Here is a 25,913-nt window from a genome sequence, read left to right on the forward strand (position 1 = left end):
TTGCTGCGCACGGGTTTTCTCTAGTTGTGGCAAGCGGGGGCCACTCTTCGTTGCGGTGCGCGGGCTTCTTATTGCGGTGTCTTCTCTTGTTGCGGAGCACGGGTTCTAGGCGGGCGGGCTTCAGTAGTTGTGGCATGCGGGCTCGGTAGCTGTGGCTCACGGGCTCTAGAGCGCAGGCTCAGTAGTTGTGGCGCACGGGCTTTGTTGCTCCTCAGCATGTGGGATCTTCCCAGACCAGGGCTCAAACCCGTGTCCCCTGACTTGGCAGGTAGATTCTTAACCACTCCGCCGCCAAGGAAGCTCACAAAATATTTTTTCTATATTATAAATTGATAGTAAGTAATCATGTCCTGTACTAGTAATGACAAGTGAAAATCGAGGCAAATATACCCATTGAGAAGGCCTTATAAAAGAATACTCATTCATGTTTTAAAATAAAATATACCTAAAACCATAGCCAATGTTCAGCCAAGAAGTACCAATCTGGGTCCTGTGGCTGTTTCTGAAAAGCCTGCATTCTGGATGCTCAGTGTCTGTGCCTTACCAGTTGTTAAATATTTTGATTATCATCCCTACTTATAACTCTGTAGAACCACCAATTGATAAACATATCAGTAAAAAGACAGCTCAAAAATGTCACACATAGAAAGACATTACAATTACCAGCAGGTTGCTATAAGAGAAATCTGTGTCTCTTGCTGGTACTTAATGATAAACATCATTATCAATAAAAGTAAGAATTTGTTTACCAAAGAGCTTCCCTCAAAGACTAAGGAGCGCTGCCATACCAAGAAAGGCACATCCATAATTATTAAATGTAGGCATTTAGAAGAGTCTAGTTAGCAATTTTTAAAGAACTAGTATATATTTAAGCAAGATACCACCTAGATAATGGCGTCTAAGGGGGTCACTTGGCTGGTAGACGACTTGGGTTTTGCTTGTATGTTCAGCACATAGTCGTGAGGGAAGGATGAGCGGACAGTGCAGTTCATTAGGGGCTGAAGGGGGCGGAAGTTGTCCACCATTCTTTTCTCTTTCTCCCCCTCAGAAGTGAAGAGCAGGGTCCGAAATTGCTCAAGCTAGAAACAGAAACAGGAAGCATAAATAATTTCAATAGAAAAACAGCTTTACTTCATGAATAAATTACTTTCATTTTTACTACCCTGAAACATTTGTCTAAAATTGGATACAGAAGGAGAATTTACTTCTGGGCAGGAATCCCTTCACTGCTGCACAGGGAATAAAATGTTGTGTGAGGAGAGTAGCAGGACGTGGTGAAGCCAGTGGGGCACTTGGGATTCAAAGACTGGCGATCAAAGGCCCTGTCCCCCACGTATTAGCCATGTGCCAAGTCCAAGTTACTTCATCTTTGGTTCTCAGAAACCTCATCTTTAAATGGGCAAAAATAGCCAGGCTACAGGATAATAAATAAAAGGCTTGATGCATATAGTAACAGTGCCAAAAATGTTTTGTTTTTTCAAAATTTAACTGAATCCTTAACATAACGTAGTCTTGATTGCTTACCGCACCTGGGCATTGCGGACAAGGCAATGCAGGTGGAGGTCTTAACAGGCAGTGGGGTGCCTCCTGCCAGCACTGTCCAATAAAACTCTCCGTGGTGAAGGAAAGCTCCTAATTACAGCAGCCACAGGCCACAAATGGCTGGCTGCTGAGCACTTGAAATGTGGCCATTGTGACCAAGAACTAAATTTTTAATTTAGTTTCAATTTAAATGTATTTATACTTAAATTTAAATGCCCACACGTGTCTTGTGGCTAAGGTACTGAACAGTGCAGCTCAGTATAAAAGGAGTGATCCCAAATCAAAGGCTTGTTTTCCAGTGTGGCAGTAGCATCAATCAGTAGCCCCTTGGCTTTCTGAGCAAACATGTTATAGAACACTTGACTTCAAGCCAGCTGGAAAAGCTCTTTGTAGCATTTTTCCTCACTCAATCAGGCACACTGTAGCTACAGAGAGGACAGCCTAGGGCACAGCAGGCAAGCATGGGAAGATTTGTCTGGATTAAAGACTTCAGGCCAAGTAGGCCAGCGACAAGCACCCAACACAGTGACCGTACTTGCAAATCACACATATACCCTCATTAATTAGGAACGTGTCTGAGTAGTTCAGGTTTATTTTTATTTGGCTAATTGCAAAAGATTAGAAATAGCCCAAGTATCAATAATATATTTCATTAGAGCTATAAAATGGGCTAGTATATAGCCATTAAAAATGATATTGAAGGTAATGTTTATTATCTATAAAATGTTCCACACATCATCGAGTGAAAAGAGCAACAAAATGGCATGTACAGAATGATTCCATTTTGTTCAAAAAATTGTATATATTTATATAGATGAAAGAACAGAAGGATTTATGTGTATCTGTATAAGTAAAAGACCAGAAGGATTTATCCAAACAATGATTAACACTTAGTGGTAAGATTGTAGGCAACTAGGATTATTGATGACAGCTAACATTTTTTTCTTACTGAATTTTCTATGTTGAAATTTCATTTGAAAAGTCCTCACATGGGCCACTGACCCTCTGATTTATTTATTTAATTTATTTATTTTTCAGTGTTATGTCAATTTTTAAATATGAAGGATAGTAGCGGAATAAATGTATAGGCCACCAAGCCCAGGCTTATGAGCAAACTCTGTATTCTGTCATTTGTTTATGGTGGTTTTCATGACACAGATTTTTTTTTTTTTTTTTTTTTTTTTTTGCGGTACGCGGGCCTCTTACTGCTGTGGCCTTTCCCGTTGCAGAGCACAGGCTCCGGATGCGCACGCTCAGCGGCCATGGCTCACGGGCCCAGCCGCTCCACGGCACGTGGGATCTTCCCGGACCGGGGCACGAACCCGTGTCCCCTGCACTGGCAGGCGGACTCTCAACCACTGCGCCACCAGGGAAGCCTGACACAGAATTTTTTTTTTAAAATTATGTAGTCTACCTTACCAGTTGCTATCTCTGTGACTTCTGGTTTTGATATATGGTTAGAAAAGCTTCCTCCATTTGGATGTACGAAAAGATTTTCCTATGCCTATCCTAGTACTTTTATGGCAGTATTTTTAACATTTAATATGTCTGGAATATATTCTTGTGTAAGGTTTGAATGGTCAATCCAACTTTTCACCCCCAAATGTCTGCTCGATTGTCCCCATCGCTCTTACTGAATAATCTCATCTTTCCCTTTCACTGGGCTGAGATGCAACCTTTATCATAAACTAAATTCTCATATGTACTTGGACATATTTCTGAATCTACAGTTTTCATCCTATGATTAATCTCTTTATTTGTGTACCAGTACAGCACTATTTAACTATTGAGGCTTTATAACTTGGTTGATTTAATCATCTTTCATTTTCTCTTTCACAATTTTCCCTGGCTCTTTATTTATACTTTTCTTTTTCCACATGAGGTTAGAAGTAGCATACCTATTTTAAAATCCTATTGGTATGGGCTTCCCTGGTGGTGCAGTGGTTTAGAATCCACCTGCCAATGCAGGGGACACAGGTTCAAGCCCTGGTCTGGGAAGATCCCACATGCCACGGAGCAACTAAGCCCGTGTGCCACAACTACTGAGCCTGTGCTCTAGAGCCCACAAGCCACAACTACTGAGCGCGCGTGGCACAACTATTGAAGCCAACGTACCTAGAGCCCATGCTCTGCAACAAGAGAAGCCACTGCAATGAGAAGCCTGCGCACTGCAACAAGGAGTAGCCACCGCTCGCCACAACTAGAGAAAGCCTGCATGCAGCAACGAAGACCCAATGCAGCCAAAAATAAATTGAATTTTTTTTTAATAAATTTATATTAAAAAATCCTATTGGTATATTTATCGGGATTACATCAAATTTATGAAGAATAAACAATTCATGGCCAATAACAACTTAAGGAGAATTGACATCAAAGGTGTCTATGATGTCTTCCTATTCAATAACATGGAATGAATTTTATCAACTCAAGTCTTTTGTGTCCTTTAGAAATGTTTTAAGTTTTCTTGTTAAGCTGATTCCAAGGTATTTTGTATTTTTTTCCATTATAAATAGCATTCTTTCTTCCATTATATCTTTTTTGAAAATTTATTTATTTTATTTACTTATTATTTTTGGCTGCATTGGGTCTTTGTTGCTGCGCGTGGGCTTTCTCTAGCTGCGGCGAGCGGGGGCTACTCCTTGTTGCAGTGCGCAGGCTTCTCATTGCAGTGGCTTCTCTTGTTGTGGAGCACGGGCTCTAGGCGTGCAGGCTTCAGTAGCTGTGGCTCGCAGGCTCTAGAACGCAGGCTCAGTAGTTGTGGCGCTTGGGCTTAGTTGCTCCGCGGCATGTGGGATCTTCCCGGACCAGGGCTTGAACCCGTGTCCCCTGCATTAGCAGGCGGATTCTTAACCACTGAGCCACCAGGGAAGCCCTCCATTATATCTTTTAACTGATTGTGATATATACATGTCCAGTGTACTGATTTCTAGAAATTAATATTGTGCTCCACTAATTACTCAGTTATCTTTGCAGTAGTTCTTTTTGTTGTTTTTCTAATTTATTTTTTCTTTTCTGGTCCAATTATATTGACTACTTCCAAAATATAACTTCAGTTAAAATTTAACATAGTAATTCTCTTTTCCGTATTAAGCATACTATATACTTTAGAACTGAGATCAATCTCTTTTATCAAGTTAGGGAAGTCTCCATACATTCCTATTTTATTGAAAATTTTTTAAAAAACTGAATGTTGAATTTTGCTACTGCTTCTTAAGAATCTATGGAAATGATTATTTTTAAAATATATTTAGATTCACTGATATGATGAATTAATATCATTCGTAATATTGAACCATCCTTGCATTACTGGAATAACTACTACTTGGACAAAATATATATTTCTTTTTTTTTTAATTTATTATTTATTTTTGGCTGTGCTGGGTCTTAGTTGTGGCATGCGGGATCTTTTTTTTCAGTTGCGGAATGTGGACTCTTAGTTGTAGCATCTGAACTCTTAGTTAACACATGCATGCAGAATCTAGTTCCCTGACCAGGGATTGAACCCGGGCCCCCTGCATTAGGAGTGTGGATTCTTACCACTGGACCACCAGGGAAGTCCCTTTTTTTTTTTTTTTTAATTGGAGTATAGTTGCCTTACACTGCTGTGTCAGTTTCTGCTTTACAGCAACGTGAATCAGCCATATGTGTACATATATCCCCTCTCTTTTGGATTTCCTTCCCAGTTAGGTCACCACAGAGCACTAAGTAGAGTTCCCTATGCTATACAATAGGTTCTCACAAAGTATATATTTCTTTTAAGGTACTGCTGGCTTCTGTTTATAAAATATTATTTTAGCTTTTTTTTTTGGCCATGCCATGCAGCATTCGGGATCTTAGTTCCCCAACCAGGGCTCGAATCCATGGCCCCTGCATTGGGAGCGTGGAGTCTTAACCACTGGACGGCCAGGGAAGTCCCTATTTTAGCTTTTTAGCTTTTTAAAAAACATATCCTTCAGACATACCAGTCTGTACACTTTTTTTTTTTTTTGGTCTGATCTTTGGTGGGTGTTGGTGTCAGTTATCCTGGCTTCATAAAAAAGGTTCTGGAACCTTTTGTTCTTGTGAAAATGCTTTGTGATTAATTAAAATCCCATAAAGCAAGCATAAGCAAATATTATTGCAGTTCAGTTATGTTATGAATTAAATAGAATATGTGTATTAACATAGTAATCACCACTTAGTTGCTAAGGAAAAAATAGACTCCAGGGTCAAAACAACTGACTTAAAATTTCTGGACAGACATTGTTGGGTTCTGCTTTTATCCTGAGGTTCCATAGCAAAATTCCCTTAAAGATTTTACAGGATTTGAGCACATCCATTTTCAGCCTTCATTCTTCCTTTTAAAAGGGTCTTGTTTATACAGAGATTCGTATTTATATATAAAATATACAATGCATAAAACATATGTCATTGTCAAATATGGAAGTAAAAAGCTTATGTTTCCTAAGTTTTACCTCTTCTCTCTAGTTAATTTGAAGCATTTCCTAATTCATATCCAAATTAACACAAGATGTTAGCGCATTTTAATAAAAATGTATGAGCATTACAAGATGTTAAAAACTGATGCCAAAGTTTGAGCCCAGCCTTGTTTTAAAGGGGCAGACTAGAATTTCCTTACATAGAAATGTGGAAAGAACGTACCTGATCACGATCAACCTCTATGGGCTGCTTCTTAATGATCCAAGTGACAGACTCAGAGAGTGGCGGGATAGTCAGGGACCCTGAGTAGGTCCAGTAATCTGGGCAGGTAGGCATCAGACAGGAAGGGTCGAATGACCCAAATTCCACAAGCATGTCCTGGCCAAGAGAAGGGGTCATCGAGTTATCATTTTATGCTGAAAACCACTCAGGAATCAGATGATGTGGTGATGATTCTAGGGGAGTCTGAGGACCAGCAGTGGTCCAGATGAGCTCCAGGTACCTCTGGGCACCTTAGGACAGAATCATACCCATGCTTTGTTCCTGCAATTAACCATGTATTTCTGATAGTCCTCAGTGGGAACACAGCAAAAACCATTTTCTCCCTTCGTTCTAGTGAGCTTGTAGCAGGTGCTGTCCTCTGAACTCTTTGGGAGGCATTAGGTGGTAGCTGGTGCATAAACAAGGAGGCTTTTCCTTTTCAAGAGAGATTAATAGAATTCACCTTTCTAAAATGCAGTGCAAATTACGAGGAGACAGGATACTGGACAGAGAGAGGGACAGAGGGGAACAGGGAGGGAGAGAGAGGAAAGTAGATGGGGGTGGAGTGGGGGTGGGGGAGGGAGGAGGAAAAGGAGGGAGATGGAGAGGGAGGGCAGGGTGGAGACAGAGGCAGGGAGGGGAGGGAAGACAGACTTGCAGAGAGCAGCCCCTCTGGGATTCTGAATATTGAACAATTAACCTTGACGGCTGGACAGAGGTATCCACCCTGAAGGATGTGGGTAATTGTTCTGTAAAGCTGGACAAGCCAAGTTTCTGTCAGACTTTTCTGTGCCCCCTGCCTATGGGAGGGTAGCTAGAGCCCAGAAGGCTTCCCTGAGTGTTTGCACAGGACTGTGAAGGAGCAGCAGTCGGGAGCAGAGGAGGGGACTCATGTTCCTGAGTTTCTGAGTGCTCATTGGCATGGCAGCCAAACCAGAGCCGCCGTCTGTGCCCACCAACAGAATCATGTCTCTCCTCTGCAAAGTGTCCCAGGGCCAGGGGCTCTCTCAACACAAGCATCATAAATGGCAAGTTGTCTTAAGGGGCAGCTTTCAAAGAGAGCCTGAATTACACTGAGGTGAATTAACATTTTCCCTTTCAAAGTGCCATGTTAGCGTCTCCACTCTGAGATTAAAACATAAAATATATTTCAAGTGATTTAGGGGGAAAAATTACCTAATGCGTAATTGAAGCCGTAGTATCCACCAGTTTCTGTTGCTCTTTATGATATTTGCCTAGCCAAAGAACAATAGATGAGAAAATATTAAAAACAATTGACATCTCACTCTAGAATTGTAATAGAACGTGAATTAAAATCAGACACCTGGACTTCCCTGGTGGTGCAGTGGTTAGGAATCCGCCTGCCAATGCAGGGGACATGGGTTCGAGCCCTGGTCCGGGAAGATCCCACCTGCCATGAAGCAACTAAGCCCATGCGCCACGACTACTGAGCCTGCACGCTAGAGCCCGTGAGCCACAACTATTGAAGCCCACGCGCCCTAGAGCCCACATGCAACTACTGAGCCCATGCCCCACAACTATTGAAGTCCACACGCTCTAGGGCCCACGTGTCACAACTACTGAAGCCTGCGCGCCTAGAGCCCGTGCTCCGCAACAAGCAAAGCCACCGCAATGAGAAGCCCATGCACTGCAAGGAAGAGTAGCCCCCGCTCGCCGCAACTAGAGAAAGCCTGCGCGCAGCGACGAAGACCCAACTCAGCCAAAAATGAATTAGAAAATAAATAAATAAAACATATTATTAAAAAATAAGATAAAGTCAGATACCTGGTGATTACCTAAAAACAGTCCACAGTACTGGAACTGCACTTAAATTGACAATTTAGAATGTTATAAACATCACTGAGTGAAAGTAGATACAAAACAAATGAGCAGGCTGTTTGCTGATAGGCTGGAACCCACAGTCTGCAGGAAAAGGTGTCCCTTACTCCATCAGCTTCCCCCTCTGGGTCTCACTGGTGCTTGGCGCACAGAGGCTCTGGAGGCTGAAGCTGTCAGGGCAAGCCAGCGCGTAGTAAGGCCCAGCTTTCAGTTCAGGCCCCTGAGTCCTGAGGAGCTTCAGTGCAATAACTATGTTTTCCAGTTTCTATATTTGATGCTTTGATATCTGAGGCCTTGCTGATGCTAGAGGGATCACCTCTCCCGAGGTTAGTCAATTGCTAGAGAGAACAAACAACAGGGAGCATGCCTTTCATGTACAAACCAACCAATCCAGAGCTCAGACCCCAACGACTTCCTTTTCGGGATTCTTAATACTCTGAGCTACTATTCCTCTGCCCTAGTCACCCCAGGGCCACGTACCAGACAACTGGGGGAAGCCTCTATGCCCAGAGCCTGCTGAAATTATCCAAAGTGGCCAATCCTAAGCCTGCTTATGTTGTCTCACCCATTCCTTCCCATGGAAACCACAACAAAGGTTCTGTCCATGTCTTCCCCTGCCCTCTCTGCCTCCTGACCACCCCTGGTACTTCCCCATGTGGCCATGCATAGCATGCCATGTCTCCTCTTTTTAGGTATTTGTGAGTATAATAAAATTCTTCCTTCATGATAGCCATTTCCACGTCTGTATGTCTTACCATACTTGACTAGACTAAAACCTGGATATCCTTAAAACACTCAGCATCCAGAGTGGACTAAGGCAGGGAGCCTGCAGGAGGCCTGTACCTATGGAACCTGCAGGAGCTCAGAGGTGCTGTGCAGAGTATGGTCCACAGATCTCCAGTCCAGTTCTCCAGGTGCTAGCTGAGTGACCTGGCAGGAAAGCACTTAACCTCACTGACCTTTACTTTCTCCATCTAAAAACGGAGATGAGGGTCCACCACAGAGACTTCTATGGGAGATAAATGAAGCACTCAGCAAATGTATAGTCACATCACACTCTTAAATGTTTAGTTCCTTTCCTGAATTTCCCTTAGTTGTTTGCCTTTATCTTTTTACTCCATTTAAAATACATTCTTATCAAATCTCACATTTTAACTGATATTTAGTATTATTTGCTTTTATCCTTTTATACCAGTGCCTAAAAATAGAAATGTAATGCAAACCACAGAGGTAATTTTAAAGCTTCTAGGAGCTCCATTGAAGAAGTTAAAAAACAAAAAACACACAGGTGGGGCTTCCCTGGTGGCGCAGTGGTTGGGAGTCCGCCTGCCAGTGCAGGGGACGCGGGTTCGTGCCCCGGTCTGGGAAGGTCCCACATGCCGCGGAGCGGCTGCGCCTGTGAGCCATGGCCGCTGAGCCTGCGCGTCCGGAGCCTGTGCTCCGCGACGGGAGAGGCCGCAGCGGTGAGAGGCCCGCGTACCGCAAAAAAAAAAAAAAAACACACAGGTGAACTTAATTTTGAAAACATTTTATTTTACCAAATATATTCAAAATATTGTCATTTCAACATATAATCAATGTGAAAAGTTACTAAGTCTTGAAAATACGTTGTGTATTTAATACATACAGCACATATCAATTTGGATGCTAACTTTTCATCAGAAATACTTGATTTGTATATTTTACACTTGAAAATGTAGATAACATACCCAAGCTGTCCCAAACATTTTTAAGTTTTCCAGTAACTGAATTGTCAGTTCCTAAATTTAAATGACAATCAACTGAAGCAAAATTTGAAATTCGTTTCCTCACGTACAGTAGCCACATTTCAGGTGCTCAACAGCCACACATGACTTGTGGCTACCATATTGGACAGCCCAGTTTCATACCATTTGAAATATATTCTTAACAGTCCTGTATTTTAAGCATTGTTTATCTTACCAATGTATTGATCCCCATATTCTTAAAGTAAATAACAATATTCTAATGTTCTATCTTTTCATTCTAGAATACAACACATCATTTAAACTTGGTAAGGTTTTTAAAAATAGTTTAAAAAATATTCCTACCATAGCCAAACCATCTTCCTCCAGTTGCTGCATCCTCAAAGCTTTCAAATTGGATTGCATTCTGATGTACCAAGTACAGTTGAAACACCACTAAAAGAAGTACTGCCTGACCATATAGGATTGCTCCAAAATAATTCAGCAGCCTTATTCAGCATACACTATTTAAACATGTTTCCCTACCTAAAATAAAGCCACTGGGAAAGACATGACAATCTGATGCAAAATGAGATAGAAATAAAGAACAGGAAGAAACTTATGCAGGAGCAGCAATTAATTCCATGTGGATTAATATTACTTTGGAATAAAGGGATTTATTTGGGGAGAAAATTTTTTTTAATTATATAGTAAAGTGAGTAACATTTCAGTGAGGGATCAACATTTGTTCATTCCCATCTTGATTTGCAGGAAATACTAAAATCTAAAACCCATTTGCATCAAAAGGAGAGAAGATGCTTATCTTGAGAGAAATAGATTCTCCTTAAGGGAATTGGACAGGAGTTGAAGACACATTTCTTTTTTGAGGGGTAACCACTTAAAATGTGTTTCTTTCTATTTGTAACGTAACATTTAAAATTAAATTAGGGGAAAAGTTGTAAGAAGAAATTTTATTTCCTTATATGCTCCCTATGCTTCCCTACAAATTATCCTTGTCCATCATTCATGAACTTTCTGGCATTGCCATCCCCAGAGCCTCCCAAGTGAGACACCTCAAGGTCATGGTTAACTTTGCCTTCTCCTCACTTTGAAGCCTTCTCGTCTCCCAGTTCTGTTGATTTTATTTTAAAAATGCTTGTTAAAACTTGCTCTCTCTCTTTCGACTGCCACAGCCTTCATTTAGGCTCCCACCGTCTCCCATGTGGATTAAGCTGTCCTGCACGGTTGCCTGGGTCAATCTCAAAAAATAAAGCAATTGACCAATTATTTAGATGATATCATGCTATGCCACTCTGTTTAAAAATAACCAGTGTCTCATAAGCCTGCCTTCCACCTACCCTCTTTTTTAAAAACTATATATTTTTTTAAATTTTATTTTACTTATTTATTTTTGGCTGTGTTGGGTCTTCGTTGCTGCGCGCGGGCTTTCTCAAGTTGAGGTGAGTGGGGGCCACTCTTCATTGTGGCGCGCGGGCTTCTCACTGCGGTGGCTTCTCTTGTTGAGGAGCACAGGCTCTAGGCGCGTGGGCTTCAGTAGTTGTGGCACACAGGCTCAGTAGTTGTGGCTCACCGGCTCTAGAGCCCAGGCTCCGTAGTTGTGGTGCACAACTTAGTTGTTTCATGGCACGTGGGATCTTCCCGGACCAGGGCTCGAACCCGTGTCCCCTGCAATGGCAGGTGGATTCTTAACCACTGCGCCACCAGGGAAGCCCTCCACCTACCCTCTTAATCTTCAATGATCACCAATCTTCCCGCTTCTTCCCACAACACACATTCTCATTCTGGCCACTTTGGGTTTTGACCACTTTCTGAACATCTGCTTCTGCACATGGTTTTCCTTCAGTCTGGATGCCCTTCTAATCCTCTTGGCAAACTCCTTTTCATCTTTCAATACCCAACACAAATGTCCCCTCCTTAGTGGAATCATCGTAGACTCCTCTGAGCAGTCTACATCACACCCTCCTCTGTGGTCCCACAGCACCTTTAGAAACCCTTCTTCAAATCACACTTGCTTTATCATTTTAATTTAATGTGTGCTTCTGTCACTAGACTTTGAACTCTGGGAGGTCAAGAATCGAGTTGTTATTCCTAGCACTCAGTGCAATGTCTGACACATGGTTGGCACTTAGTAAATGTTGAATGAATAAATAAATCAATGAATGACAAAATACATACATGTTATTGGGTAACCACAAATATAAAAGGCCTTTTTCTTGCCCGACTAGCCTTTTGCCCAGTACAGTTGACCCTTGAACAACGCAGGGGCTAGGGGTGCCAACCACCTCGCAGTTGAAAATCAGCATATTTAACTTTACAGTTGGCTCTCCTTATCCTTGGTTCCGCATCTGTAGATTCAAGCAACAGCGGATGGTGTAGTACTGTAGTATGTAGTTATTTTTTAAAAACCCATGTATAAATAGACCTAAACAGTTCAAACCTGTGTTGTTCAAGGCTCAACTGTATTGCAATTTTATCATTTAAAATCTGACTAAATATTGCTATTTAATATAAAAGTTATTTGTAAAGTCAGCAAGTAGAGGAACATTACCACATATTCAACACACACAGAAAATAAATTTCTAGCAAAGTTTTAACTTCACGCCCTATCTTCTACATCAGTTATAGAATCTATACACAGAGATATATGTATTAACAGGAAATACTGTTTATACTAGTAGATGGAAATGTGCATAAAAATGAAAAGAGACATTTTTCATACACTCAAAAAAGTCCAAGGAGGATCCAGCAATCCCACTTCTGGGTATATACCCAAAAGAATTGAAAACAGCATCTTGAAAAGATATTCGTACACCCATGTTCACAGCAGCATTATTCACAATAGCCAAACGGCGGCTGCCACTCGAGTGTCCACGAACAGATGAAGGGATAAACAAAATGTGGTATATACAGCTGACCCTTGAACGACACGGGTTTGAACTGCGTGGGTCCACTAATACGTGGATTTTTTTCTAAAGTAAATATTCCAGTACTACATGATCCCCAGCTGGATGAATCCGAGAATATGGAGGAATGCAGATATGGAGGGCTGGCTATGAGGTATACTCAGATTCTCAACTTTGTGGAGGGTTGGTGCCCCTGACCTCTGTGTTGTCTACGGATTAACTGTACATACAATGGAATATTATTCTGCCTTCAAAAAGAAGGAAATTCTGACACATGTTACAATACGGATGAACCTGGAAACATTATGCTCAGTGAAATCATCCAGTCATAAAAAGACAAATACTGTATAATTCCACTTAAGTGAGGCACCCAAAAGTCAAATTCATAGAAACAAAAGGAAAGTGTTCATTGCCAGGGGCTGGAGGGCGGAGAAAAATAAGGAGTTATTATTTAATGGGTACAGAGTTCTGAGGATGGATGGTGGTGACAGTTGCACAACAGTGTGAATGTAGTTAATACTACTGAACCATATACTTAAAAAAAGGCTTAGAGAGTACATTTCATGTTATGTGTATCATACAACGAAAAAAAGAGTCCAGTGAGTCCCGTGCCACTGCTAACAAAAGAGGTCCCCGCTCCCATGGAGGCCTCGCGATGTGGCCTGTGCTGACATGAAACTGTCCCTTTAACTTCAGATGAGACCACAGACAGGTCTGGCTCTCACCTGAGTTATCTGCAGAGTCTTCAAGTTCCACGAGGAAAGAGTACCCGTTATTCCAGACGCGGAGGCAGGTGGTCGGGTCGTAAGAGACGGTGAGCAGTTCTAAGCCAGGATCGTAGACACTGTCCCTCCACCGGACGTTGATGGGCGACTGGCGCTCACCCCCCGGGACCAGGTCCACGCTCTCCCAGAGAGGGTGCACTAGGAGAAAGCACATCGGGGGCTGTCCTCGAGATGACACTAGCTGGAATCCCACTGGGGGGATGATATGGTCCCATGTAAGCGTGTATGCTGGGTTCAGCTCTTATGTGAGCCAGCTGTGAGGATTAGGCAGCCATCCTGCAAAGCCTGGATAGAATGTTAGCATTGCTAAGGTCCCTGGAGTCCTGCCACATGAATAGCTATGACACTGTATATATTAAGGTGTACACGCACACTCTGTCCCACACGGGTGCTGATGACATCACTGACGGTGATTTTTCTACCAAAGAGTCGAGCGCCAGGTCTTTGTGGCAAGTCCCTGATAAATCTCAGGAAACTTCTTACAACAAAGAAAGAGCTATCCACACATGATGGATAGAACCCACATGTATAATTCGGGTGGTCCAGCTCTCTGCCCTTTAGAATCAGCACGGATGGGCAGAACCGAGACCAACAGGAAAGCTGGACAAAATACGAATCAAGATAAATCATTACCAACGACCCTCTGCACCTCACCCCACCACTGAGAATGAGTCTGAGGATTGGTGAAAGTGACAAGGCAGCTGCTGCCCAGTCAAACCCCCCTGTGCATGGCAGGGTCACTGGCACTCCACTTGTAAAAAACAAGCTTGCCTCTGGTTTCCTCTTACAGAGGAGACGGTTCTCTTCCTGAGATAGCTGCCCAAAGCAGGATCTTAACCTTCGATTTTTTGGTACAAGTGCCCCAGCGGCATAGACACAGAGCGCTCCAAGGCAGTTTCTGGACCAGTGGTTCTCAAAGGAGGGAGCGATTCTGACCCCGGGGGACATTGGACAATGTCTGGAGACACTCTCGGGGGTCAAAACTGGAGGAGCGTGCTACTGACATCTAGTGGGTAGAGGCTGGGGATGCAGCTAAACATCCTACGTATATAGGCTGGGCTTTCACAGGAAAGAATTACGTGGCCCCAAATATCATTAATGCCAAGGTTGAGAAATCTTGGTCTAGAGCAGAAAGCAATAGGCAAACTCAGGGCATTCCCTTTCCCCACCCCCCGCTCAATTTTTTCATATAATGCGGTAATCTCGTCTCTAGAGAGGTCTGAACCCAACGTTTTGGGTTTTCTCCCTTAGTGTAAAATAACTTCTGAACAACAAGAACTTACTTTAGAGAAGGAGGACTTTCTGTTTCAGAAATCTAAAATGAAAAATGCATATGAATTGGTACAATAGTCATATTGGTATCAGATTAGAATGCAAGTTCCTTGCAGGGAGGAGCCATACCTCCCTCCCTTTTTTCCGTGCCCTGTAGCGCCCTACTGGGTATATGCCCTTTGAGTATTGATTATCCAAATGCTATTGTTGGGATAAAAAGCTGTATTTGATTAATTTTTTAATTGTTTTTTTATTAATTTTTATTGGCGTATGGTTGCTTTACAATGTTGTGTTAGCCTCCACTGCACAACAAAATGAATCAGCCATACTGATTAATTTTTAATTTGATATTTTAAAACTTCCAGAAACCCCGAGAACAGCCATGATTCAGTCTTAAAGCTGCCCGCCGGCACAAAGAAACCTGACAACACTGTCCGCTCTGAGATGCTCAGACTGAGGCTGAGGGTTTGAGCATTCACGCCCTTCAAAACCAGCTCGTGTGGGTCTCGTAAGGAGACTAGGGGAGAAGGGAATACAGAGCAGATCCCTAAGACGATGCCCTCTTCCACCCAAATCGTCCCCCACTTCATTCAGGAAATGGCCTAGAGTCTACTCTCTCACCCACACAAACACCAGCCCAAGGAAACTGGGCCTGTTCCTTCAGCTGCTCTTGTATGGTCATAACGCTCCCGTCAATTTGTATGCCCCTCTATTCACAAGTTCAGCTTCCAGGTTTTCTTTCCCCCACCCACCTCCTCCTTTAGGAACCCAGAGCATCCCCCCACCAGGGAGCCCTTGGTCACTGTCCCCTTCGTGAAGCCAGCTTTTGCCCAGGGCTCGTTTTGCTAATGATAAATTCACATTTTTGTTCTCTCCTCCCTTCCTCTTCCTGCATTTTAACAAAATACAGATTAAAATGATTTCTTGGTGGTTACTCAGACTTCCCCTCAAAGTCGGAAGGTGATTACGTGTTCTGACTAACGGAGCCTGCGTTTCCAGCTTCTTCTCGTGTGGGGAGAATGAAATAAACAGAGAGAGTGATTCTGTCAGCCATGGTTTAAGGGCACGACGTCACACTGTCGTTAGGAAGGTGTCACTAATGTAACACTGAGAGCAACACAGTCCCTTTAGATTCCACAGTGAGGATGTGCTCAGCTTTAGTTCCTGTTTACATGACTGGTCCTGTCTTCGATTTACTTTGTGCTTGTACCACCTTCAGCTCCAGCCTCGGGGGTGTCCGTCTTTCGGGATCATTCCTGTCTCAGCCCCTCAGTTCCTGCTCCTTCTCAGAAATCAATCTCCCCTCATTCAGCTCAGGGCTGGCTCCTCTTCTTGGCTTGTCACGTCTTCAGCAAAAGTGTCGCCTCCGCACCTCCCTATCCTCTTATGCGATCCCCTCTTGTTTTTTATTAATCATAGCATTCTGATCTTTTCCTTCAAATCGTTTATTACATGGGTATGATGATAAGTATATGCATATATGCTTAGTTTTCTGCACCCTCACGGCTCTGCAAGCCCCATGAAGAACTGAGCTGGCTTTCAGTCCCTGCTTGTGGATTGAATGTATAAGATAAAGAGCATTACTGGGAAGGGGTCATTCCCGTTTTATCTTTATTTCCTTTTACTCTACTGAGCGCCGCATTGTTTTCTCCTTAAGGATCTTTGAGGTTTATCTCTTCTTTGTCCAGCCCATGACCACCAGCCTCATTCAGGCCCCTGTACCACAGACTTTTCCTCAAGGAAAGGTCCTCTTGCTCACTTTTCCTCCTCTCTTACTTCCCTCTACTGTGTTTTGCCATCCATCAGTTTTCCTAAATTACCACCTTCATCATGTTGTTCCCATGTTAAAGACTATGTGAAGTCCAAGCTTCTGCATCCAAGCGTTGAGGTTTTCCTAGTAGGAACCCATCTCGCCCATCTAATTTTATTTCTCCTCATTCTTCCCAAGCTCTGCTCTTGCCACGCTATTCCAGAACCTTGCCAGGCTACTCCCGTTGGTCAGTCAGTGAGATGTGCTGAAACTGTAGGATACCTCACTGGGCTTTGAAGACTTAGGAGAAAATCCTGTAAACTACCTCACTAATAATCTTTATATTGATTACATGTTACAGTGATAATATTTTGGATATAGTGAGTTAAAGTATATAACTAAACTTAATTTCACCTGTTTCTTTATCCCTTTCTTAGTGTGACTGTTAGAAAATTTAGAAGTGTCTATGTGGCTCACATTATGTATCTTTTGGACATTATTGCTCTATACCATCACTAGCTTTCTCTCCAGTGCCTTGCCCTGTACTGTCCTTTTTCTTGAGATGGGCTATTTCCTCGTCAAATTGAACACCATCCTAGCAGGCCTAGGGCTTATTGCAGTGATGGGATACACAGGGACCCTCCATGTGACTTTGTTGGGGATAATCACAGAGTGCCTTGTTAGAGCATCAGGGTTGTAAAAGGCACTTTCATGCTGAGCCCAGGTAACCACAGCATCACATGCAGTTACCAGTGCAGGAGACTAAGGCCCACGTTTCCTGGTGGTCAGTTCAGGGCTGTTAGTTCACTGTAGCTGCAGATACCCCTGAGGCCGTTACTGTAATTCCACAGGGCTAATAGGTCCACTGTTTCTCAAGATTATTTGAAAATTAATGGAAGACAACACAGTCTGGGTATCCCAGCCTATATTATCTGGGGATTAACGGAATTCTCTGTGAAGACGTTGCAAAACAAGCTTTTGAATACTCTCGTTCTCCAGGCTTTATTAGTGTCCTTCAAAATGAATTGGAGAAATAATAGAACAGTTTTCTAACACAGTTAAGTTATAATATAGACTTGTCCTGTCAAATAGAAGTTTCTCTGATGATGGAAATTTCTAATATAGTAAGTGCTAGCCACAGGTGGCCATACAATTTGAATATATTTACATGTAAATACACACATGGGGCTAGTAGCTACATTTTATACAGTGCTATTCTACTGAGATTTGTCCTAAAAATAAATGTTCCTCTTACTTCTAAAACTAGGGCGATCATGAACGTTAAGAATCAATAGAATAATAACAAATCTGTACCATTTCCATTCTAGATGACATTCTTTATATTTCATTAAATTAAAAATTAATATTATTAAACTTATTTCCCTATGGTCTAAGATCTCATGCCTAAATCTTTTTTTGTTGTTTTTTTTTTATTCAAGACCCATTTATTCTCTAGTTCTGCCCACATGGAGACACCCTCCTCAAAAAGGCGTTGAATCCTTCCGTTCACTTTAACACCTTGTGCTGAAGACACGTGTTCCGAGGTTTCAACTATGAGATCCACATTCTTAAAGCACTAGTTCTTAAACCTCATCTAGATTTCTCCCCTTGGATGGGGGGAGATGACCCAAACACAGAGAAGAACAGCTCAGGACTGTGGGCTCTGCTCGTCCAGAAGACCTTGCAGCTCCCCTGACCACCCGGCTGGAGCCAGGATTAGGGCCCTGAGACGAGGGGCGCCTGCTGGGCTGCCGCCCCCGCCCCCGCCTCCTGCCTCTTCACTAGGCTGGCTGTCACCTCTAGTTTCCCTGGAGTTTGGGGATTCTAGACGGTCTCTGCTCACACTTCTGCATCACGCCTGCTGCCTCAGCACTGCTGATCCACACCAAGGGGGAAAGGCACACAGAACTGCTTTTCAGCACACCAACGTTCCACACAAAAGTTATTCTATAAGCCTGCAGGTTCTTTTTCATCAGAGGACATTCGCAAGGCCATGACTTCCCCCGGCTCCCCACTGCCCTTGCCAGCAGACTGGACACGCAGGGCGGCCGTGCTGAGTGGTGCACACCGCCCTGGCTCCACTCAGGCGCACTCTCTTGGAGAGCTGAGGGCGGTGCCCTGGGCTCATCAGCAGGATCTGTCCCGAAGCCAGTCCTAGAGTGACAAGAGCCACACCTGCAGGTCTGTTCCACTGACCAGCCGCACAGGACCGAGCTGGGCCCACGGACCTTGGTCTGGTTTGTGTTGGCTGGTCGTTCTTGCCTAGGTTCACAGGCCAAGAGCCAGTGTCCTTCCTTTCCTGCTCATCACCGCACCAGCGGCTCACTGCTACCTGCTGCCGTCACACGCCTGGCAACCTCGTGTTCCGGGGCCAGCCAAGAACTGAGACCCCAGCAGGCCCCTAGTTCCCAGCAGGCCAACTCCCCATTAAACTACTGCTGCCTAGCCGTGTTCTCGAGGCTGCAGAGCCGGGAGGGTGCGGAGAGCATAGCAAGCCGCGGGCGCCCCCAGCCCCAGACCCGAGGTGCTCCGCGGAGGCGCCGGAACCTCGCCGCAGCCCCGCCCCCTCAAACACAAACGACCTCTGCGCCCGCCTGTCCCGCGGACCCGGGCGCACCTCCGACCACCGCGACCCAGGATGGAGGCGCGGGGCGCGGGGCTCGGCCTGCGGCGGGCGCTGGGGCGGGCGGGGGACCCGAGCTCCGGCCTCGAGGCCGTGCGGCCCGCCAAGCCCACCTCCGTCCCCGCCGCCCGGAAACCCTAAATCTTTTTTATGTGACAGAAATTTAGGCTAAATTTCACTAGATGATACAAGAAATGAAAGTGATTTTATTTTCATCGTGGATAATAGATGCAGGCTTTCATCTTTATTTTATCATATCACCAGTCTGCAGGGTTAGGGCTGTCAACATTTACTGTCTGCCACTTGAGATCACAGCCAACAGCAGTTTGAGTTGATGCCAGTGATTCCTCGGGGAGAGGGATGGTGCGGAGTGAAGGCAGAGCACAGGGCACAGGCCCCAGTGAAATGCTGTTTCTAAATTCGCCGCAGCCTCCTCCTTCAGTCACTCCCTACTCGGCTCCCGGATCCTAACAATGGTCAGACATCTGAGGGAGGTGCTGAGCATACGACAGTGATGAAGGTGGTGATGATGATAACGACTGTGGTACTAGAGGTCGCTGCCAAGGCCGAGTTCTCAGTGTGTGGCAGGCGCTAGCTAAGGACTTTCCACATTAACTAACCCTCAGTGGTCTTGCGTCACTCTGGGTCACAAGTGTATTGGGCCTTCCGCTGGGGTACTGAGCTTCCAGAATCAATGAGTATCGTCTTTACAACTACACAGATGAGGGACCAGGATATACAAATAGGACATGCGCAGTGGCCCAGGGCAGCAAAGACCAAATATTCTCCTGGGGGAAACAAGGAGGGACAGAGTAATATTCGAAAACCAAAATCAAACGGTGACTGTGACCTGTTTCTTCTAGTAAGTTACAAACAAGAACATTTCATCTGATGTGGGAAATTAATCAAGAGAAGCCCCTACCTCCCTAAGCCAATACTTTCTGGGTTCTGTCAGCACTAAAAGGAGCAAACTATCCTAAAGACACGAGCATATTGGATTTACTTCCATCTTTCTGTAAATAAAAACAAATACTTTCTGTATATATAAACAAACAAGAAAATAAGGAAAGCACTCACACAAAATTTAGTAACTAGATAAATATGACTACTTTTTTCCATTTTAAGCCTTAGACCGCAAAGTGCCAGTGTTGAGAATAAGCCAGTCCGTGTAGGATGGGGGCCTGATGGTAGGAAGCCGCACCCAGCAACCAGAAATTTATTATGACTCAGACCAGCTCAGTTTAATGAGAACACAGTCAACATCGGAGGAAACAAACTTACAGTAAAAATATATTTATGAAGCAGTTTCAAGGCAATAGATTTAGCTAGATTAGCATTACTAATAAATCCCTTTTGTAATGTGCAAAACAGGGTCAAAGAGAGTAAACCCAAGGAGGAAAAGTTGAGAAAGCTAGAATCTGGAAGCAAACCGACACTGGAAAACTCTGTGTGAATTCACTGTGAATGGTGGAGAATATGTAACTACTTAGCATATATGCTTAACCATTTCATTAAACTCATGTCTCCACTAACACACATTATCCTCTCCGATCATCTCAGGGGTTCTGTACCAGGGTTACTTGGCCCCCCAGGGGACACTTAGGGATGCCATGCAGCATCTGCAGTGCAGTCCACCCCGACAGCACAGGATGACCCACGCCCATGGCAGTAGCGCCGTGGTGTCAGGGAGGACCATCTGCTGCCTCACTTGATCTGCTGGGTTCACAGCGGAGCTCACACTGGCGAGCTGGTCACCTAGAAGCAGCTCTTCTGCAATTTGTAACGAGGGACGGAATATTCCAGAGTATGAAGCTAGTGAACTGCTTGCAAACATGAATATGTAAATTCCAGAATGTTCAGACTCACAGAAATAATTCGCAGTCCGTGGATCAATTTTAGTAAAAAGACGGTTGCTAACAAAAATCAATAAAGAACAGGTTCAAAGTATTTGAAACTTAGGACTTCTTTGACCTATTTCTGCATGACATCATTTTAACAAGTTAAAATTGGTGAAGAAAACACCTTTCCACACGGCACCGGGGTAATCATTTCACAGTATGTACGTGTATCAAATCATCATGATGTATACCTTAGACTTAGGTCAGTTATATCTCAATAAAGCTAGGGGAGAAAAAGGCTTTCCATATTTGAACAAACAGAGAAATAATGGGTTATGACTCTCAGTTCTCAAGGCATCTAATCCCAGTCTGGAATGCTACTGACATCAGAGCTGCAAACACTCAACACATGTGACTGTTAGGAAACAACCAGGCTTCTGCTCTCTCCAGGCAGCCGTGTACTCACAGGCTCGGTTCCGGGTTTTTTAAGTACAGGTGTAGAGGCTGCAGGGCCTTGCTAGCATGGACCTCGGAATCTGGAACCTTCTCCACTGTGCCTTGCATGGAGAGGCTTGAAGAATGACCCTCAGGCGACTCATCATCACCATCTTTAGCTTGAAGTCTTGATCAGCTCCCAAGTAACTTGAAGGAACCTAATAACCCAGAGCAAAAGGAGGACAGAGGAAGAAAAGTCGCAAACAACAGAGGTGGCCGATCACGTGGAAAACATCATTCAGATTATTAGTATGCGGGAGGGGGAGGTAAATACAGCAAGAGTGGAGTGAACCAGGCAGAGGGTGGTAGGAGGTGAGGTCCAGAGGTAGTGGATGCCATATCAAGGAGACATGTAGGCCATTGTAAAGGCTCTTTCGCTAGCTCAGGGTTTCTCAGCTTCGGCATTGTTGACATTTTGACCAGATAACTCTGTTGTAAAGGACTAGTCTTTGCACTGTAGCTTGTTTAGCGGCGCCCTTGGTCTCTACCCATTAGATACCAGTGGCACCTTCCTTCCATTTGTGACAACCAAAAACGTCTCCAGGCATTGCAGATGTCCCTTGGAGAAGGAGAATCACCTCTGATTGGGAACCACTGTTCTAAGAGAAGTGGGAACACAATGGAGTTTTCGGAGTAGAGGAGGGACATACTCTGATTTACTTTTTTTTTTTACATCTTTATTGGAGTATAATTGCTTTACAATGGTGTGTTAGTTTCTGCTTTATAACAAAGTGAATCAGTTATACATATACATATGTTCCCATATCTCTTCCCTCTTGCGTCTCCCTCCCTCCCACCCTCCCAATCCCACCCCTCTAGGTGGTCACAAAGCACCGAGCTGATCTCCCTGTGCTATGCGGCTGCTTCCCACTAGCTATCTACCTTACGTTTGGTAGTGTATATATGTCCATGCCTCTCTCTCGCTTTGTCACAGCTTACCCTTCCCCCTCCCCATATCCTCAAGTCCATTCTCTAGTAGGGCTGTGTCTTTATTCCTGTCTACCCCTAGGTTCTTCATGACATTTTTTTTTCCTCTTAAATTCCATATATATGTGTTAGCATACGGTATTTGTCTTTCTCTTTCTGACTTACTTCACTCTGTATGACAGACTCTAGGTCTACCCACCTCATGACAAATAGCTCAATTTCGTCTCTTTTTATGGCTGAGTAATATTCCATTGTATATATGTGCCACATCTTCTTTATCCATTCATCCAATGATGGACACTTAGGTTGCTTCCATCTCCAGGCTATTGTAAATAGAGCTGCAATGAACATTTTGGTACATGACTCTTTTTGAATTATGGTTTTCTCGGGGTATATGCCCAGTAGTGGGATTGCTGGGTCATATGGTAGTTCTATTTGCAGTTTTTTAAGGAACCTCCATACTGTTCTCCATAGTGGCTGTATCATCAAAAAATCTAGAAACAATAAATCCTGGAGAGGGTGTGGAGAAAAGGGAACACTCTTGCACTGCTGGTGGGAATGTGAATTGATTTACATTTTAAAAAGCTCATTCACAGTGCCCTACTGGAAACTGACCAGGATGAAAGAAAGAAGCAGGGAGCCCATTCAGGATAATCCAGGGGCTGGAACTAAGGATGTCACAGTGGACGTGGTGAGAAGTGGCTGGGTACTGGATGTATCTTGGGGATACAGCCCGTAAGATGTGAAAGAAAGCAGTCAGAGATGACTGGCAGATGCTTGGCCTAAACAACTGCAAGGATGGACTTGCCACGAACTGAGATGGGAAGACTGTGTATGGAAAAGGTTTTGGGTGGGAAATCAGCAGCTCAGATTTGGGCATGTGGAGTTTGAAATGAAATTCCAGTAATTCAAGTGAGGAAATATGGTAGAATATTCTACCTCATGGTAGAACGAGGATGAACCCCTGAACAAAGAAACAGAACCCGGCACAGGAGCTGGCGGGGAGGGAAAGATGGCACTCTTACTACTAATTCTATTGGGTTTGAGGTGCCAAGGGGGCAGGCGAGAGGAAAGGTCTAGGGAGAGTTGGCAGTGCAGCTCTGGTGCCCAAGAGAGGTTGTGAGGCTAGAGAGAGAAGGAACATCCCCTCCCCCCAGGGGTAACAGGTGTATAGAGACCAACAAAATGGAGTGATTAAGGAGGCCAAGAGATGGAGAAGGAATGGTCAAAGGCAACCAAGGAAGGAATGGAGCATGGAAGGTCAGGGGCAAGGTGGGTTCCAGGGAAATCCTAATAGAAAGAAACTTAATTTAGCTAATGCTAGGCTACAATACGTGTAACAATATGTGAGATTATTAATGTCCAGGTATGTGCTTCGGAAAGAAAGATGCTTATCAGAAAAACGTTTATGAATTTGCACCTAGACTATAAACTGCAAAATTTAGCATTACAAATAAACTAATACTCATTATTAAATAGGCCCCAGGTGAACCCTGGAACGTATAAATGTAGAATACATTTTCTCAATAAGTTATATTTTGTTGTACAGGCACAGGAAAGGTGTGACCATGAGCTGGATGGGCCCTAGGGAAGGTAAGCTTTCTATGCTACATGCCCTTTGCTATCACTGATCATATATGCTCTTGGGTTTTACTTACACCGTCCTTATCTGCTGTTTTGCAGACAGAAATGTGTGAATGAACAGATTCTAACAGCCTTTTAGAATCACTTGTAGATTGTGTATTTATTAAATGCCTTGGCTCTTCAACTCTGCCTGGTTAAGCCATTTGTACTTATGCAAAACACCAAAAAAACCCAAAAAACAAAGCACAAAAACCTACTAAAGGTTACAGTTGCGTTGAAGAAAAATTCCTTGATTCTTATCAGATGGACCCTTCACTTTCTTGCCTTTTGATTTAGAAAGGAAGACAGCGTTTTTGCAATTCTCTGAAATTTAAATTAGAAGTTATGTTTCCTTATCTTGACTGAGAAAGTTCAGCTTGCTCCTCTCACCCACTTCTTCTCTATGATCCCAATATAGGGTTGCCAAAGGTTACATTTCTATAATTGCTTAGCGCACTGCAATTGCTCCAGCGCACTAATTGCTCCAGTGGAATGATATGAAATGCATTTCCCTCCTTCCATCAGATTTCCTCAATATTCATATTCAGTCAAAAGGAACGCAACTCATTGTATTCCAACTACGAGTGGTGGCAGCCTTTTGCCTGGCTCCAGGGACAACGGGGCAGGCGTGCACAGGCACAGAAATGGTGCCCTTGCTGCTTTCAGCCTTTAGGTGCATTTCAGACCTGGCATTGAGTTTACAATTTCTGAGTGAAGTAGGAAAGCCCTAGAAAGTTGAAAGGTTTTCATTTCCAAAATACTCAAGAACAGTGTAGCTCTTTATCAGGACCCAGAAGGGAGAGTGGGGGCATGGGGCTGGGGAACATTGGTTCACTGTGGACTTCAGTGCAGGCTGAGAACAGAGACCGTTCTGAGGGATGTGCAGGGGCAGCTTATGGGTAGCGTGTGGACAAGCTTCCTTCACCAGAGACTTCCAACTTCTCTCCATACTCCAGCAAGACTTTTAAGCAGCAGAGTGGAGATGACCAGACTGTCAGCAAAGGAAAAAGGGGAAGCAGAAAGCAATGTGGTTTTCAGTGGTTGACAGAGAATGAACTCTACTCAACATAAGGTGTACACATCTTCATTATCTCCCCATATTTCTCAAGCTTTCTCAGCAAAAAATAAACAAGAGGGAATTACACTAATAACAACGACTTTCCAGCATCTTCTGAGCAGTAGCTTTCAACTCACGCCACAAAGAATTACAGCCACCAACAGCGTCTGTATTTGGTAGGTTCTTCCCCTCTAGCTCCAGGACGGGGCACTAAAGAAAAAGGATAGAAGAAAGAATTGAGGAGTAGAGAAGACTCAGACTTGTCCACATGATATAGCTGCTGATCCCCTGCCCCGGGGGTGGTTGTGAATCCGTCCGTGGCCCTTGGTATAGTCAGGAAGAAAATCAACAACGCAGATATGAGTGAATCCAGTTTGCTGGGCCTCGGTTTCTGAAACTGCAACCCCCTTACTTCCCAGACTCTCTGGGACAGCTGTTCTACCTTTAAATGCACAAAACCGTAAGGGGGTGCAGTTTTCTGGTGACCCTCAGAGCGGAGGAACAGGACTAGAGTAGAGATGGAGCGACTCCCTGTCTTCCCAACCCCCATCGTACAGAGAAGCCCCGCCGGGACTGTGGCCATCCTAGCGGGGCCAACAGCTGTCCCGCCTCCGGGGCCCACTGCAGCGCCGGATCGTGTGTATGAGAGGATCCCTGTTCTCTCTGCTAGCCTACGCTCCCCTGCTGCCCACGCTCCACATCGCCGCCGGACTTTACCCGAACGTTCCCCAGAGCGGGAACCACTCTGTTCGCTACCGGGATGAGAGGCTCAGGCGCGCGGCCATATTGGCCACGCCCCCTTGTGCCTAGCCGCGCCCCTCACGCCGGGACACGTCATTTCGCCTATTACGTCAC

At 44.2% G+C, this 25,913-nt stretch overlaps 2 protein-coding genes across 2 annotated transcripts in view; one reads left to right on the forward strand and one right to left on the reverse strand.

Moving 5' to 3' along the window:
• CA5B (carbonic anhydrase 5B) lies at window positions 1–25,894 on the reverse strand. The gene is given in 8 exon segments (XM_060293015.2): window positions 1–1,079; window positions 6,184–6,339; window positions 7,399–7,457; window positions 13,414–13,611; window positions 21,423–21,609; window positions 22,578–24,992; window positions 25,196–25,268; window positions 25,776–25,894. Coding segments are annotated over 5 exon segments (750 nt in total). The 5' UTR covers window positions 21,565–21,609; window positions 22,578–24,992; window positions 25,196–25,268; window positions 25,776–25,894; the 3' UTR covers window positions 1–884.
• Window positions 1–25,913, forward strand: part of CLTRN (collectrin, amino acid transport regulator) — a 98,373-nt gene that overhangs the window by 6,025 nt on the left and 66,435 nt on the right. The window lies entirely within an intron of this gene.

This window comes from Globicephala melas, chromosome X (genome assembly GCF_963455315.2).
Source record: "Globicephala melas chromosome X, mGloMel1.2, whole genome shotgun sequence".
In the NCBI taxonomy this organism is placed as follows: domain Eukaryota; kingdom Metazoa; phylum Chordata; class Mammalia; order Artiodactyla; family Delphinidae; genus Globicephala; species Globicephala melas.